Genomic DNA, 17,597 nt, shown 5'->3' with positions numbered 1-17,597 from the left:
TGATATTGCATTAATAAACAGTAATAGATCCCATAATAGCTTGAGACAATACCATTGTATAAAACCCATATGCAGAGAACACTTAGCAGTTTGTGGGAGAGCTACAGTAATCGGCTGTCTGTCAGTTGTGTATATGAAAAGCAAACCAGAATTTGAGGTCTAAAACAGCAGTGTAGACATTACAAGGGGCATAAGGGCTAACCAAATGTAACATGCTGGGTCGTCCAAAACAAATGTCAGGATGTCCAGACTATGTAAAACTACATCAGGCCACACACTTGGCCAGTGCTGAGGTGTTCCATGGCCTTGTATGGGTGTTACTGGCACAACAAGCGTAGAAGGTATGAGTCAGCCGCAGACAGCTGACTGACTGATCACAGCCAAAAAATAACTATTAAGTAGCACTAGCATCTGTGAGGTATGATTCATATAAAAACTCAAGGAAAACACCTCAAACCTCTGGCCTATCCTCATTTTAGTCGATTTCACACAGTTTACTGTATTCTCTCTCATACCAGCAGCATTTATGTACTCACAAAAATGTCAACATTCCACAGCGTATTGAAAAAGTGAAGGGATTGAGACAAGAAGGATTTAAAGCTGTTCAAATACAAACAGCACACTTTACTTATCTGGCAGGACACAATACTGTAGTCTAAAGGAGAGTATTATGTCCAGGGCACCCAACTCCAGCCATGGCATGCTGGTAAGCTCTGAATGACCTGTTTATTTAGACTGTTTGAGTGTATGTCTCAAGCGTCTGGGGAGATTAGTGAATATGCTATGTTGGAGTCTGGCATTATGGACTACACAGCCAACATAAGCACCAGCATCTGCCAAATAGTCCAATGTTTAGACAATATATACCATTTCATATGGACTCCTCACAGCAATTTTAATTAAGCGGGAAAAGCATAAGGAATAGGTTAAGGATTATTTTATTACTTACCAGTTTGTACAGTTTCTACCATGGAAAAATAACATGTAACATGAGACTATATTTACAATTCCATTTTTACAAAATGTCTTTACAAGATGTTTTGCCGGTTCAAAAATACTAGACTAAAACACAACACACACATAAATCAAACTTTGTAATACACACATAAATAAATAGACATTCACTGACTGTTCCACAACAAATATTTCTACAGCCAAGAACATAAAATTCCATAATTTCCACACAAAGTTATAATTTCATTAATAAACATGACATATTATTCCACATATAATTCTCTGTTAATCTGTTAATGAAATATTGCTAACATATTCAAAAGAGGTAACACAGACATATTCATGCCTACAGAACACTAATGTTTGACATGCAAAACCATTACAAGCATTCAATTTGAAGCTAGTAATTTATTTACAGTTTAAATTCAAATGTACTTCTACATGGAACATACTATGATAAATATTCTGGGTTAAACTACACTGGTTTTAGTTACATTATTCATCAGTACATACGGTATGCCTAAGCGCCATCTTTTTACTTGGTAAAACAAAATAAATAGGTGAACTCCAACGCTCCTTTCTCAATGAATACATGATTGTGTTTTACAATTGTATGGCGTTTTCTCCACTGTTATTAACGTGTCTTCAGTTTAGTTACCATGATCTTAAAACAAAATGTGAATTACTTTTTCTTGTCCTTTTATAATCTAACAACCTTTGTGTTCTAGATATACAAAGATATACAATTGGAATTGATAATATACTGTTTTGTTATTGTTTCTTTTGGACCAAAACAGTTTGAGAATTCCTTAACTCCTTAACCAACTTAGTCTTACTGTCCCACAAATAATGGGAGTCCTACATATCAGTATGTATCTGACTGTATGGTGCAGAGTGCCCAGTCAGTGGATGGAATCAGAAAGGACTGAGGGGAAAGCATATGCTGTGCAGCCTGAAGGTGAACCCATATCACATAGGTTGGGGTCAGAGTTCATGGTCTGCTGTGTTTGCTGTGTTGCTGTTTGGTTCCACACTGTATTCCCTGCCTGGGTGAAGGTGCTGAGAGACATTGGTTCCTGTCCCACTGGGTCTGATGTGTCAGGGGTCTCAATGTCTCTCTGCTGAGGGCTTCTGATGGTGTGGATGGTGCTGCCTGAGTCTGGGTCCTACAACACACAAAATACATGTCAATATCAGTTCCTAATGGTACTACAGAATAATTATCAAAATAGAGTCATCTATGGTCATGCAAGAAATATACTCGTCATTGATGACCTCAGAAGATGGCACTGAAGAGTCACAGATTTTCTCAAATGAGCTATGGTATCTCTGTTTAAATCTAGTTGGACACAGTCATGTGGCTGCCTAGAGGAGAGCAGCAGTTGTAATCAGTGGTCAGTGAGTTGGTCCTTACGGTGTTGCAGGACTGGTAGCACACTGGGGGTCTGGAAGGTCTTGATGGTGGCAGGACCCTCCCCTCCTGACGTTATCACCTGGACCTCCAGTCTGTAGTATGTGGCTGGCCGCAGGTTGGACACCACCAGCAGATTATGGTCCTGAAAGGGTTAACAGCACAAGAGAAGACCATTAACCATCTTTGGTAGTACTGTAGAAAACATTATTTGATATAACATCCGGTATATAAGAGGTATTCAGACACCTCCAAGGATAAATCGAAGTTGATCGATTTTTTGTTGTTGTTGTCAAGAACTCATACTAATGACATTTTCTATCAGTTTCCATTTTCTTTCGTGAAACCTTTTCTACAATTGTAATGGAATTGAACAGTAATGTTGTATCAACTTCTATTTGTCCTCCAAGACTGGCTGAATACCTTTCTCATATACAGTTGACTGTTGTTTAAAGCATTCATCTTGGTTGGACTTCGGGTAGTATCACTTTCTGGTCCCCGTATAACTTTTTTCACATAGAAGTCTAGAGTTTTTGTCCGTTCTGTAGTTAACATGTTGAATTAGCTGTTGAGTAAACCTGGGCTATATCCCATCCACCATCTGCTCTCTATTCAGCCACAGAGGCAAATAAATATTTATCCTGTTTTCTCTCTTTCCCTGCCTGATAAACTGAGTGTAGTGATGGGTGTTTTTATTTTTAGAGCTGCGAGCGGCTCACTGGGTGGCGCAGACAGGCGGAACGTGTTGTTGATCGAGTAGATTATGTAAAACAGTGGGTTTTGCAGCGCGCTCATACAGGATGAAAGAGGAAGCAGGGAAGGTAGATGAAACACGGGAGGAGGAGAACTTCTAACGGGACTCAGCACCCCTCCCTCAGATCTCTCTCTCTGTGAGTGCACACCACTGCTTATCTAGTTCTTCATGTAAAGAGGGCAATGCAGTGTATCCTTAAATTACCTCCACTCCTGGCAGGCATTGTATAATGAAATGCTGAAGATAGCACTTATTCTTTCAGCACACAGAGGGCAGTATCCCTGGGAAAAGTACAATATATTCTTGATAATATTTTCTTTCAAATCCTTGCTAAGCTTTTGTGTCCTACAGCAAAAGCAAATACATTACAATAGTCACATCCTGGTATAAACAATTCTAAAAAAGTGAGTGAGTGCATGTACCTTTCCAAAGAAGAATTTCCGTTACAGGAATAATAGTTATTTGAATATAACGGAGTTGAATAGACTCACTGGAGGCAGGATCTGGGATTGGGAGATGAGGCTGTTGGGCAGGCTGTTTTGTCGGCTCTCAGTGGTGACCTCGGCCCAGGTGACCTGGAAGCCTGTGATTCGTTGATGGGCCAGGACCTGTGACACCCGCCACAGAAAGTTGCCAGTGATGTTTCCCTCGTGGATGGAGAAGGATGCCGTCAGATTCTCCGGCTTAGCCAACACTTTGGGAAGTGGGGCTGCTGAGAGAGTTCGGAATAACTATGTTGAAAAATACTTGTTTGATGGACATGTGTTCTTGGCACAATATAAACTGTATAGGCTATGGTGGGAAGAAATTAGTCACAGTAAATAAATAAAGCAAAAATCTACTATAACATGAGAAGAAGAAGCATCTTTCAACAACCGTGTGGAGAACTTAGGAGTCTGGCACATAATGCAACATGACAATAAGAGTAGGACCATAATATGACCTGGTTGTACTGAGCAGCTGACTCACCTCCCTCCCCGGGACAGGGGATGTGTTTGTGGCTCTTGCTCTTGATGGTGGCGCAGGATGGGGTGAGGAAGGTGGTGCTCTCATCCTTGGTGCGCCTCTTGGACTTGAGCATGTGAACAGTGACTTTGTACTTGCAGGAGAAGAGCAGGCCCGGGAGGTTGATGTAGTTCTCCTGAGCCAAGAGACACATTAAACGTTCAGAGCCCTGACATGATGTCGCCCAGGTCACGTCCCGGGGAACCACCACAGATAATTAAATACATGGAGCCAAGAGAGGATCAGGTTCCCTCCCTATGCCCTGGAACATGGCCCACATTACTGAACCACTTTGAACAGTCACATTTTAGTGGTTAACCCACTAGTCCTCCATTCAAACTACAACGCAAACTGATTATATTATTTTTATGGGTTCCAAGTGTAACACAAATATAAAAGGGGGTATTTGATAAAGACGAGGGGACCCAAGTGCATTTCGAGGTAATTTGAAATGAAAATGACATGTACATTCAATGTTCATTAATTATTTTCTGCATTCTAATGCCACAGCCTTGTTTCAGACATTAATAGCCTCCCTCTTTTTCCAGGAAACATGAAGATTTCCTGCTGAGTTGCTGATCTTTTTATTAAAAACAACAACAATATAATACAAAATAATATGAATTGCCGCTCCCATCAGTCTGTTCATTGGGTGCGCTTGCCCCCACCCATCCCAAAACACCGGCAGGGCGAAGCCCTCGCCCCGGCCCAAAGGAATATTCCAAGGGCGGGAAGGACCAAGCCCCACCCAACGCCCAGGCGGGCATAGAAGCGAGCGTACCCATAACCACCAGGACAAGCACACCCACCGCTCACTGCGTGAAAGCAAAACAGAAAACATAAATAACTAAATGCAAAACATACAATAATCACATCCCCACCCTCACCCCTGATTGGAGGACCTCAAACATTATACTGTGCGTGTGTACAGTGCCTTCGGAAAGTATTCTGACCACTTGACTTTTTCCACATTTTGTTAGGTTACAGCCTTATTCTAAAATTGATTAAATCGTTTTTTCCCCTCAACAATCTACACACAATACCCCATAATGACAAAGCAAAAACTGTTATACAATTTTGCTAATAAAAAATTAAAAATAAAATGAAATATAACATTAACATAAGTATTCAGACCCTTTACTCAGTACTTAGTTGAAGCACATTTGGCAGCGATTACAGCCTCAGTTCTTCTTGGGTATGACGCTACAAGCTTGGCACACTTGTATTTGGGTAGTTTCTCCCATTCTTCTCTGCAGATCTTCTCAAGCTCCGTCAGGTTGGATGGGGAGCGTAGCTGCACAGCTATTTTCAGGTCTCTCCAGAGATGTTCAATCGGGTTCATGTCTGGGCTCTGACTGGGCCTCTCAAGGACATTCAGAGACTTGTCCCGAAGCCACTCCTGCGTTGTCTTGGCTGTGTGCTTAGGGTCGTTGTCCTGTTGGATAGTCAACCTTCACCCCAGTCTGAGTAATCTGGAGCAGGTTTTCATCAAGGATCTCTCTGTACTTTGCTCCGTTCATCTTTGCCTTGATCCTGACTAGTCTCCCAGTCCCTGCCGCTGAAAAACATCCCCACAGCATGATGCTGCCACCACCATGCTTCACCGTACGGATGGTGCCTGGTTTCCTCCAGACGTGATGCTTGGCATTCAAAGAAAATCTAATTTTATTTGTCACATGCGCCGAATACAACAGGTGTAGACCTTACAGTGAAATGCTTACTTAAAGGCCCTTAACCAACAATGCAGTTCAAGAAATAGGGTTAAGAAAATATTTACTAAAAAAAAAATATATATATATATACAATAAAAAAGTAACACAATAAAATAACAATACAGAGGCTTTATCAAGGAGTACCGGTACCGAGTCAATGTGCGGGTGTACAGGTTAGTCGAGGTAATTTGTACATGTAGGTAGGGGTAAAGTAACTATGCATTGATAATAACAGCGAGTAGCAGCAGTGTGTCAATGTAAATAGTCCGGGTGGCCGTTTAATTAATTGTTCAGCAGTCTTATGGCTTGGGGGTAGAAGCTGTTAAGGAGCCTTTTGGACCTAGACTTGGCACACCATTACCGATTGCCATGCAGTAGCAAAGAGAACAGTCTATGACTTGGGTGACTGGAATCGTTAAACATTTTTTGGGCCTGGATAGCAGGAAGCTTGGCCCCAGTGATGTACTGGGCTGTACGCACTACCTTCTGCAGCGCCTTACTGTCGGATGCCGAGCAGTTGCCATACCAGGTGGTGATCCAACCAGTCAGGATACTCTCGATGGTGCAGCTGTATAACTTTTTGAGGATCTGAGGACCCATGCCAAATCTTTTCAGTCTCCTGAGGGGGAAAAGGTTTTGTCGTGCCCTCTTCATGACTGTCTTGGTGTATTTGGACCATGATAGTTTGTTGGTGATGTGGACACTAAGGAACTTGAAACTCTTGACCCGCTCCACTACAGCCCCGTCGGTGTGAATGGGGGCGTGTTCGGCCCTGCTTTTCCTGTAGTCCACGATCATCTCCTTTTTCTTGCTCACGTTGAGGGAGAGGTTGTTGACCTGGCACCACCCTGCCAGGTCTCTGACCTCCTCTCTATAGGCTGTCTCATTGTTGTCGGTTATCAGGCCTACCACTGTTGTGTCGTCAGCAAACTTAATGATGGTGTTGGGAGTTGTGCTTGGCCACACAGTCATGGGTGAACAGGGTCTCAGGAGGAGACTAACCACGCACCCCTGAGGGGCCCCCGTGTTGAAGATCAGCGTGACAGATGTTGTTGCCTACCCTTACCACCTGGGGGCGGCCGGTCAGGAAGTCCAGGATCCAGTTGCAGAGGGAGGTGTTTAGTCCCAGAGTCCTTAGCTTAGTGATGAGCTTTGTGGGCACTATGGTGTTGAACACTGAGCTGTAGTCAATGAACAGCATTCTCACATAGGTGTTCCTTTTGTCCTGGTGGGAAAGGGCAGTGTGCAGTGCGATTGGGATTGCGTCATCTGTGGATCTGTTGGGGCGGTATGTGAATTGGAGTGGGTCTAGGGTTTCCGGGATGATGGTGTTGATGTGAGCCATGACCAGCCTTTCAAAGCACTTCATGGCTACCGACATGAGTGCTACGGGGCGGTAGTCATTTAGGCAGGTTACCATTGCTTTCTTGGACACAAGGACTATGGTGGTCTGCTTGAAACATGTAGGTATTACAGACTCGGTCAGGGAGAGGTTGAAAATGTCAGTGAAGACACTTGCCAGTTGGTCCGCGCATGTTCTGAGTAAACGTTCTGGTATTTCCTCTGGCCCTGCGGCCTTGTGAATGTTGACCTGTTTAAAGGTCTTGTTCACATCGGCTAAGGAGAGCGTGATCACACAGTCGTCCAAAACAGCTGGTGATCTCATGCGTGCTTCAGTGTTGCTTGCCTCGAAGCGAGCATAAAAAGGCATTTAGCTCGTCTGGTAGGCTCGTTCCCTTTGTAGTCTGTAATAGTTTGCAAGCCCTGCCACATCCGAAAAGCGTCAGAGCCGGTGCAGTAGGATTCAATCTTAGTCCTGTATTGACGCTTTGCCTGTTTGATGGTTAGTCTGAGGGCATAGTGGGATTTCTTATAAGCCTCCTGATTAGTGTCCCACTGATTGAAAGCGGCAGCTCTAGCCTTTAGCTCGGTGTGGATGTTGCCTGTAATCCATGGCTTCTGGTTGGGATATGTACGTACGGTCACTGTGGGGACGACGTCGTCGATGCACTTATTGATGAAGCCGGTGACTGAGGTGGTATGCTCCTCAATGCCATTGGATGAATCCCGGAACTTATTCCAGTCTGTGCTAGCAAAACAGTCCTGTAGCGTAGCATCCATGTCATCTGACCACTTTCATATTGAGCGAGTGACTGGTACTTCCTGCTTCAGTTTTTGCTTGTAAGCAGGAATCAGGAGGATAGTACTATGGTCAGATTTGCCAAATGGAGGACGAGGGAGAGGCAAAAAAGTTAAATCTTAGTTTCATCAGACCAGAGAATCTTGTTTCCCATGGTCTGAGAGAGTCTTTAGGTGCCTTTTGGCAAACTCCAAGCGGGCTGTCATGTGCCTTTTACTGTGGAGTGGCTTCCGTCTGGCCACTCTACCATAAAGGCCTAATTGGTGGAGTGCTGCAGAGATGGCTGTCCTTCTGGAAGGTTCTCCCATCTCCACAGAAGAACTCTAGAGCTCTGTCAGACTGACTATCGGATTCTTGGTCACCTCCCTGACCAAGGCCCTTCTGTCCCGATTGTTCAGTTTGGCCGGGCGGCCAGCTCTAGGAAGAGTCTTGGTGGTTCCAAACTTCTTCCATTTAAGAATGATGGAGGTCACTGTGTTCTTTGGGACCTTCAATGCTGCAGAAATGTTTTGGTACCCTTCCTCAGATCTGTGCCTCGACACAATCCTGTCTCTGAGCTCTACAGACAATTCCTTCGACATCAAGGTTTGGTTTTTGCTCTGACATGCACTGTCAACTGTGGGATCTTATATAGACAGGTGTGCCTTTCCAAATCATGTCAAATCAATTTAATTTACAACAGTTGGACTCCAATCAAGTTGTAGAAACATCAAGGATGATCAATGGAAACGGGATGCAAAGGGTCTGAATACTTATATAAATAATGTATTTCTGTTTTTTATTTTTAATACATTTGCAAAATTTCTAAAAGCCTGTTATCATTTTGTCATTATGGGGTATTGTGTGTAGATTGCTGAGGATTCTTTAAAAAAAAATCCATTTTAGAATAAGGCTGTGGCGTAACACAATGTGGAAAAAGTCAAGGGGTCTGAATACTTGCCGAAGGCACTCTATGTATTTATTCCCACACTCATTAATTCCAACCTTAAGACAGCCACAGATCAACCCATTTTTCTCGGTAGACAGCCACAGATCCCACAGTTGACAGTGCATGGTCCTCTGTAGCTCAATTGGTAGAGCATGGCGCTTGTAACGCCAGGGTAGTGGGTTCGAACCCCGGGACCACCCATACGTAAAAATGTATGCACGCATGACTGTAAATCGCTTTGGATAAAAGCGTCTGCTAAATGGCATATTATTATTATTATTATTATTATCATTCTACCATTTCCTCATGAAATACATCCCTTCATTCTACCATGGTGTCTCACTAGGGACTTGAACCTCCCCATCTGCAACATTTCTGTCTAAATTTCCCCATAAATAAACATTTTACCCAAGAGCACAGTGATATTTCCTATTGACTGACTGTGGTCCAACCGCACCCTGATATTATGGCATAACAACCATTCCTGGACCTGACTCCAAAAACAAGCCACGATGGACAGTACCAAAAGAGATCTTCTATTGATTCTGTTTCCGCGTGGCAGAGCCTGCACAAGGCTGACTGTTCAATGCCACATATACAGAGCATTATTTTTATAGTGAGAATGTTATATAATAGCTTAAATTGAAAATAAAGGATTCATGCGTCAATTGTTGTTTTGTATATCAGTTCATAAACCCGATGCCATGGTATTGGGACATCGTAAATCTGTTCCCAACTATCTTGAATTTTATGCGGCATAGTTGTTAACCCTCTTGACTGTAAATGAAACTGACACATTTTACAATTTATATTGGTCATTTTAAACCATTTATGATTTTTAATTGGTGGCAGACAAACTCTTTTCTCTTTTAAGTAATTGCCTCTTCCATTTTTGTGGCAGAGCTGCGATGAGTTGGTTATAATTTTGTATTGAGCATACATCTCCATACACCTTGATTAATTGCTTGTATGACAATTTTAACATCATTGATTACAATGTACATCATAAACATGATACCTTATACTATACATTCTCTTCAAAAACATTGGTTCACCCTCAATCAGTACATTGAAGTTTAGCCATATTATTTGCTGTAATAACTGTTCTGCCTTTTCTGGAGGATAGCATTTGAATTGTAGCCAACTCTGTATGGCTTCATTTAAAAAGGAGCATACTTTAAACAGGGTTCCATTGTCAATCCACCGAAAATGGATGGTTTTAATCTGTATAACAGCAAAGAGACCCCTTTTAAGCATCGGATGTGCCTCTCTTAGTAGCTTACTGGAATTAAATCTTGCATTTGTAATAATGACATTCTACACTAATAGTCGTGAACTCAGAGGGTGAGTGTGTTCTCTCTGATATGCAACAGCCCTGATTAAAAACCAACCAAGGCGCCATGTTCACACACAAGAGACAAGTACAAGCGCCGTGCTGGAATCCTTCCCAGCGATCTATACAAAAAGGATGTGTATTTCCTAGCAACCAGAGAAGGGCTCCCTGAAGAATGTGTTAATTGCCAGGCCTATGCCATTCTGGAACAGCGCCGAGTTCAATCAGTGCCACACCCAACCCCCACCAAACTCGCACACACGGACCCACACACACACACGGACCCACACACACACGGACCCACACAGAGAGAGAAAAAAGCTCACACACACACAGCCCCTGCACCCAATGTGCTCATGCTGGGGGTGCATGGTCCCCCATTCTGGAAAACATTGTTTTAGTAAATGTGTTTTATTGGGCAGCGCACCACATTTGACCACACCGACTGAGTCATAATCAAAACAACAGTCACTGATTTACCCGCTGCAAAGCTACACAGCAGGACTGAGGCGCTGAGTGGGGCCCTTTTCTTTACACGAGATGTATTTTCTTAATACCAGACAAAAAGCTGGCGGGCACTTTGCATACCACTGAGTTGTAGGGCTGTGACAATACCAGCATCGCAATATTCTTTCCTTGACAAAAATGAAAACACAAAGCAGACCAAACTCTTTGGTCCTTTAAAAACCTACTGTATGTCAAATAGTGTGCTATAGCTTGGAAAATAAATAAACATGACTCTGGATGACAACATGATGTTTGTTTCCGACACTAGGGCTACTTTCCTAAATAAATTTAATCTGCTTCATGTTTTGAACCAGACACAGCCACACACACTTGGAGCAATGACCGTACTTTGATAGAAGGATGATTTGGGGTATGAGACGGACCTGTGTGACTGACTTCTCTGGTCCTCTGGTCTCGTTGTGGATGCAGTACTCAGGCATCCACTGGACATGGTAACGACTCACCAGAGGATCTGGAAGGAGAGGAGGAAGACAGAGAGGAGGAGGAGGAAGAGAGAGAGGAGGAGGAGGAGAGAAATGAGGAGGAAGAGAGAGAGGAGGAAGAGAGTTGAGGAGGAGGAAGAGAGAGATGAGGATGAGGAAGAGAGAGAGGAGGAGGAGAGGTATGAGGAGGAAGAGAGAGATGAGGAAGAGAGAGATGAGGAGGAGGAAGAGAGAGATGAGGAGGAGAAAGAGAGAGATGAGGAGGAGGAAGAGAGAGAGGATGAGTAGGAAGAGAGAGATGAGGAGGAGGAAGAGAGAGATGAGGAGGAGGAAGAGAGAGATGAGGAGGAAGAGAGAGATGAGGAAGAGGGAGATGAGGAGGAGGAAGAGAGAGGAGGAGTAGGAGGAAGAGAGAGAAGAGGAGGAGGAGGAAGAGAGAGAAGAGGAGGAGGAGGAAGAGAGAGGAGGAGGAGGAAGAGAGAGGAGGAGGAAGAAAGATGAGGAGGAGGAGAGATGAGGAGAGATGAGGAGGAGGAGGAGGAAGAGCGAGAGGAGGAGGAGGAAGAGAGAGAGGAGGAGGAGGAAGAGAGAGGAGGAGGAGGAAGAGAGAGATGAGAGCGTACTCAATGACCTGGTGCAAAAACAACAACAAAGGACTCATGACAAAGATTATCAGACATGATTCATGCTTGTTGGATAAAATGATCTTATCGTATAATAAATGATCTTACAATAACACCCAGTCAGTGTCTGAGTACTCTCTATTACTGTCCCACCATCAGTCTGATCTTATCAGGCATCAACAGATGCTGCTGAAACACTATCTGGTGAAATGCTTTAAAACACGATTCTTAAATTTCCTACTGTGACTCATCTCAATATTACACTAATGTCAACAGAATAAAAGAAGAAATAAAAAGCATTTGAATTTGACTAAATACGTACATTCAAATATTTATCCTAAATGTTGTGTTGAACCATCTCATCAGCGGAACGTGGCCATGTTTAAAGGCCTACCCTCAGCAATGGTGAACCAGCCCCAGCGCCAGTCCCAAACCTCGGCCCCAGCCCCAGTTCGCTTCATTACTAAACCGTAGTCCCTCATAGGCTAATCAGCACTGTTTATGCTCCCATTGCCCCCTGTTATTTTACAGGAATTATTATTCATCTGGCTGTGTGTGTTCAAATGTGAAATTATACTTCTCCGATTAATAATTTAGTTACGCTGTGTTAGCCCTTGGCAGGAGCCTGGATTGCGGTCGGGAGATAAAAGGAGGCCTTTGAAGGTTTCGACACGGATCTGGCGTGCTCAGCCTCCCAGCAGTTTGGAAGTAGAAGAGAGGAATTAAGGGGAAGCGGGAATAAACAAGATATGCGTAGCCGAGCTGACAGAGAGGAAGAGGTATGTAAAACAAGGGAAGGAACATTAAATCAGGTATAGAGCAGCGCGGCAGAGTTACATAAATCATGGCTGAGAGCTTGCCTCAGAAGTCTACTGACCGCCGCCGCTATTACTGTCTGTCTGTCTGTCTGTCTGTCTGTCTGTCTGTCTGTCTGTCTGTCTGTCTCTCTGTGTCTGTCTGTCTCTCTGTGTCTGTGGGTCTCTCTGTGTCTGTGGGTCTCTCTGTGTCTGTGGGTCTCTCTGTGTCTGTGGGTCTCTCTGTGTCTGTGGGTCTCTCTGTGTCTGTGGGTCTCTCTGTGTCTGTGGGTCTCTCTGTGTCTGTGGGTCTCTCTGTGTCTGTGGGTCTCTCTGTGTCTGTTTCTGTGTGTGAGCCAGGCAGTGATACACTATCTCATCCTCTGAGACACTCCTTTATAAACCTGTCTCATGAAACAGCACAGACATTACTACTAGACCAGATGGGTCCCAATGTTGAGCTGCCTCAGAATGAGTGAGTGCAGTAATCAGCAGCGTTCAGTTAATCTGTCCTTCAGTCTGAAGTTCTGAACACAGAGTCTGATGAAGAGAAACCTGATCCTAGGCTATCAGTGACCAGGTTTCTCGCTCTCTCTCTTTCCTCCAGTATAACCCGGGTGGTCAGACGGAGACCCAGAGCCATCCATCATCAGCCCAGTTAGAGGCTGAGTCTGTGCCCACCACACCACAACCCTGCCAGACTAGGACTGTAGTCATCCACCCAAGCTAGGCCATGGGGCGAGCCCAGAACTAACTCCACAACACTCTGGGACTGAAAGCTTAGCCAACCCAGTCACAATCACTCAGCCTCCGGAGCCCGGGCCAGCCCTGCTAATCACTCTGGACCAGGAAGACTCTCCCTCTCTTCTCGGTCTCTTTCTCTCTCTCTCTGCGATTCAGCAGATGGCCTCTCCATCAGAAACACCACTGGGCCTCTCCTCTCCTCTCCCCAGCCAGGCCAGCCTGGGCATTCCTGCCTCCACTCTGTGGAGCTTGGCTTGGGCGATGACATATATTAGCAACATAACATAGTCCAGTGAATGGGACTTGACAGGCTACCTTTGGAGCACGCCTTTCAAGGTTTCCATATTTTCGTAGGGGCTGGGGAACGGAGTCTAAGGAGTATGTGGACACTGCTGTGCGAGACTTTTTCGGTGAATGTTTTAACCCTTTCACATCCTCCTTGTGTGCGTGTTTCTGGAGGGTGATGTCAGGTCTTTAAAACAAAATTGACGGTTTCAACACTAATATGAGAGAGGGCTCATATTAACTACAGCTGTCAATAAACCCCATCATACAGAGCTCCCCTCGTTCCCTGTGTTTATTGTTCTTCAGCTAACAGAACCTCCTAGACCTCCGCTCCTCCTGGTTCACGTGTAGACATTGATTAGCCAATAAAAGAATGCAGGGTGCCTGATGAAGGGCAGAATGATGTGGTAATTACAGTAGGGTAGGCGCCAAGGCCCACATACGGTACAATAATACGGTACGTACCTCCCCGGTTCTTCCAGTAAATGCGGACCTGTAGCTGGCCGTCCTGGTAGAAGGGTGTGCCCACCTCTAGAGGGCCGGCCGGGCGCTTACCAAGGGTGGAGCCAACGGGCATCATCACCTCCTCCTTCTCTTTCACTGGGTTGGAGAAGGAAAATACATCTGATTTCTAGTCCAGTTCATCTCATAAAAGCTCACAATGCAGCTCTAAGCTCTAATATGGGAAGGTAACAGTATGTTTAAACATCTATGATCGTACCAACAGTTATGCTAATAAATACTGTAAAATGAATTCATAAAAACTATCAAACAGCATCATTATTTATCACTAAGTCAGATGAGTACAGCCTTGTTGAGACTCAATGTCCCATGATGCTTTACCAGAGTCGTTGTTCTGGGTGGCGGTGCTGAAGAGGAGCGATGCCTTGGAGCTCTTCAGACGAACCTGACCCCAGTAGGTGACTGCCTGCAGCTCCACTGTGTAGTTATTGTTAGTCAGCAGGCCCTCCAGATCCACCCAGCTCTGGGCCTGAAACCAGAGAAAACACCACGTCAACCACAGCCAATGTGGCCAGACCACAGTCATGTCACTCAAACCAGATGACTCAGATCCCTGTCCCAGTCTAGTCTAGGCCATTCCAGTCCCAGCCCAGGCTAGCCCAGTCCCAGTCCCAGCCCAAGCCAGGTCTTTGGGAATAAGAACCATCCTTATTGGGAACACGTGTGCTGGTCTAAACCAACATGGAGAGAGAGGAGATAGTGATAGAGTCCCAGGCCTGAGGCTTTACGGTCCGTGTGAGGGAGCCGTGTTATCCCCATCCCCTGGGGCTTCATTACGTTGGGTTTAGGTCTCAGCATTCCTCCAGCAGCATGGGCCTGATAGGCTCCAGTTATTGACCAGTGCTTGTTTTGACATTCCACCATCAGCAGGTAGCTTTCAAAGCCCTGAGGTGCCAAAGTGGAAACCAGCAGTACATGTGTCAATAGATATCTGGTGTCTCCCAGCTTTCTCACCTCCACGCCACATCTGCATCTGGTTACCAACACTAATTCCGGATTCTAAATCAGCACAAGTGGCAGGACTGTCTAGACAATAGCGTTTTTGCTTTATTCTTCATAGCGATGCTAAGCTAAACAGACATTTGAGACTATTGCACTTGTTATACCACTTCATTTGACAGTTTCTTCATTGTTATCCAATTACTAAGAAACCACTGGGCTAAAGGAGCTGGACTTATCCTAGGTTACCAGTAGTCAGTCTAAACAATAGTAACCTTGACAAATTTGGGTTAAGTTATCCAAGGAACACATCTTCGTGACACTGTAAGATTTATCTAGCCGTAAATGAGGAAAACATTATATGTTATGTTTTCTTTCAAAGCTTAACCAAGCGTTTAAGGGGAGTTTAATTTGTTTGAGGAAATAAAACAATGAAAATGGCCTGCAGTGTGCCGTGCTGCATGAGCGATAGCTTTAAGAGTTTATGTATTTAAATGCCTTACGTTGCTGATCTTTTTCCATTGTGGGGCTTGTGGTTCTTATTTACAGTGCAGAGACTAGGGGAGCGAGGCTGAGCTTCAGATGGGTCTGATACAACCAGCCCGTCCAGGCCCGTCCAGGCCCTCGGGTGTCTGGCCTCCCAACCCGCCGACACATCACCCAGATGGGAAGAGAAGAGCCGATGCTTACCCCGTTGGTGGTCTTCCTCCTCTTCTTCTTGGACGGCACCAGCGACTTGCCGGGAATGGTCCAGCTCCAGAAGACTTTGTAGTGATGGACGGGGATGTCGGGCTCCTCGGGCAGGGTCCAGTTAAGACGGGCTGTCACCGTCCCCTCAGCACCCAGCGTGTTGGTAACACACAGGCTGGTCGGTCTGGGAGGGGCGGCGGGATCTGGAGAGAGACCAGGAACACAGTACTGTAATGTCATGTAATTCACCGCAGTTCTCCTTCTCTCTCCCTCCAGCTGTTAGGCTTTAACACAGGGACTGACTGAGGAGGATAATGTTAGACACAGAAAGACTATTGTTTCTCAATGGAAGACAGAAAGAGATCGTGTCAGAGCTGTTTTTGTTTGTCCAATTTGGGAGCGACCACAAATAACGGCGGCAGCAGAAAACTGACAGCAGCAATGTCTTTTTGGTGCTAATGAGTGGCTGGTGATTCACAGACCAATGTAAAAAAAATCAACTAGAAGGGACGATCAATTAACCACATAAATGTGTTTATCCTTGATTAAAATCATGTCAGACGTTTGGTTTAATGTATCTAACCAGGATACATTTTTACCAGCTGAGACAGCTTTGCAGTGCAGCTGAGAGGCCAGAATAAGAGGGGCCCATATGAGAGGTGCCCAGCCAGTATGATGGTGTAAAGTCATTAGTCCACCACTGACAATCTGTCATGAAATGTTATGACAGGTGTCATGTCACGTCTATGACAGCGTTACACAGGACGGAGAGCTCGGCTCAACGGTCACCAAACACATTCTGCTCACTTTGGCTCAACCTTCACATTCCATCTTAACTTGACTCTACCTAGTGCGCGTGTGTGTGTGTGTACGTCCGAGTGTGCGTGCGTGCGTGTGTAAGATGCTGTTTCGGAGCTGGTTTTGAGGCTGGCCAGATGGGGTCTGCCCCAGGATTGCTGCCGGCTGCCGCATATAGTCAGTACTGATGTCAGGCCAGGGGTCCCAGGCAGGGCCAGGCAGAGGCAGGGCCAGGCAGAGGCAGAGCCAGGGGTCCCAGGCAGGGCCAGGCAGAGGCAGGACCAGGCAGAGGCAGGGCCAGGGGTCCCAGGCAGGGCCAGGCAGAGGCAGGGCCAGGCAGAGGCAGGGCCAGGGGTCCCAGGCAGGGCCAGGCAGAGGCAGGGCCAGGGGTCCCAGGCAGGGCCAGGCAGAGGCAGGGCCAGGCAGAGCCAGGCAGAGGCAGGGCCAGGGGTCCCAGGCAGGGCCAGGCAGAGGCAGGGCCAGGGGTCCCAGGCAGGGCCAGGCAGAGGCAGGGCCAGGCAGAGGCAGGGCCAGGCAGAGGCAGGGCCAGGGGTCCCAGGCAGGGCCAGGCAGAGGCAGGGCCAGGCAGAGCCAGGCAGAGGCAGGGCCAGGGGTCCCAGGCAGGGCCAGGCAGAGGCAGGGCCAGGGGTCCCAGGCAGGGCCAGGCAGAGGCAGGGCCAGGCAGAGGCAGGGCCAGGCAGAGGCAGGGCCAGGGGTCCCAGGCAGGGCCAGGCAGAGGCAGGGCCAGGCAGAGCCAGGCAGAGGCAGGGCCAGGGGTCCCAGGCAGGGCCAGGCAGAGGCAGAGGCAGGGCCAGGGGTCCCAGGCAGGGCCAGGTAGAGGCAGGGCCAGGCAGAGGCAGGGCCAGGGCCAGGGGTCCCAGGCAAGGCCAGGCAGAGGTAGGGCCAGATGCCAGACCAGAGGGAATGGGCTCTAAATGAGAAAATGATGGAGACTACAGCCCTGTTACTGTTAGCTCATCACCCCTTCCTTCCCTCTCCACCTGAAATACATTTG

The 17,597-nt window shown here is 46.1% G+C and overlaps 1 protein-coding gene across 1 annotated transcript in view; it reads right to left on the bottom strand.

The window, feature by feature from the left end:
* Positions 1 to 923: 923 nt before the first annotated feature.
* anos1 (anosmin 1) overlaps positions 924 to 17,597 on the bottom strand; it is a 63,204-nt gene continuing 46,530 nt past the window's right edge. Inside the window, exons 7-14 of the mRNA XM_084160973.1 lie at positions 15,785 to 15,987; positions 14,477 to 14,624; positions 14,099 to 14,233; positions 11,128 to 11,216; positions 4,089 to 4,260; positions 3,611 to 3,831; positions 2,369 to 2,510; positions 924 to 2,120 (exon numbers count right to left, since the gene is read on the bottom strand). Coding sequence (XP_084017099.1) covers positions 2,062 to 2,120; positions 2,369 to 2,510; positions 3,611 to 3,831; positions 4,089 to 4,260; positions 11,128 to 11,216; positions 14,099 to 14,233; positions 14,477 to 14,624; positions 15,785 to 15,987 — 1,169 coding nt within the window. The 3' untranslated portion in view covers positions 924 to 2,061. The remainder of the gene's footprint in view (positions 2,121 to 2,368; positions 2,511 to 3,610; positions 3,832 to 4,088; positions 4,261 to 11,127; positions 11,217 to 14,098; positions 14,234 to 14,476; positions 14,625 to 15,784; positions 15,988 to 17,597) is intronic.

Source organism: Coregonus lavaretus (assembly GCF_964263955.1).
Source record: "Coregonus lavaretus genome assembly, chromosome: 5".
NCBI lineage: Eukaryota > Metazoa > Chordata > Actinopteri > Salmoniformes > Salmonidae > Coregonus > Coregonus lavaretus.
This window is presented reverse-complemented; position numbering and strand designations above follow the sequence as displayed.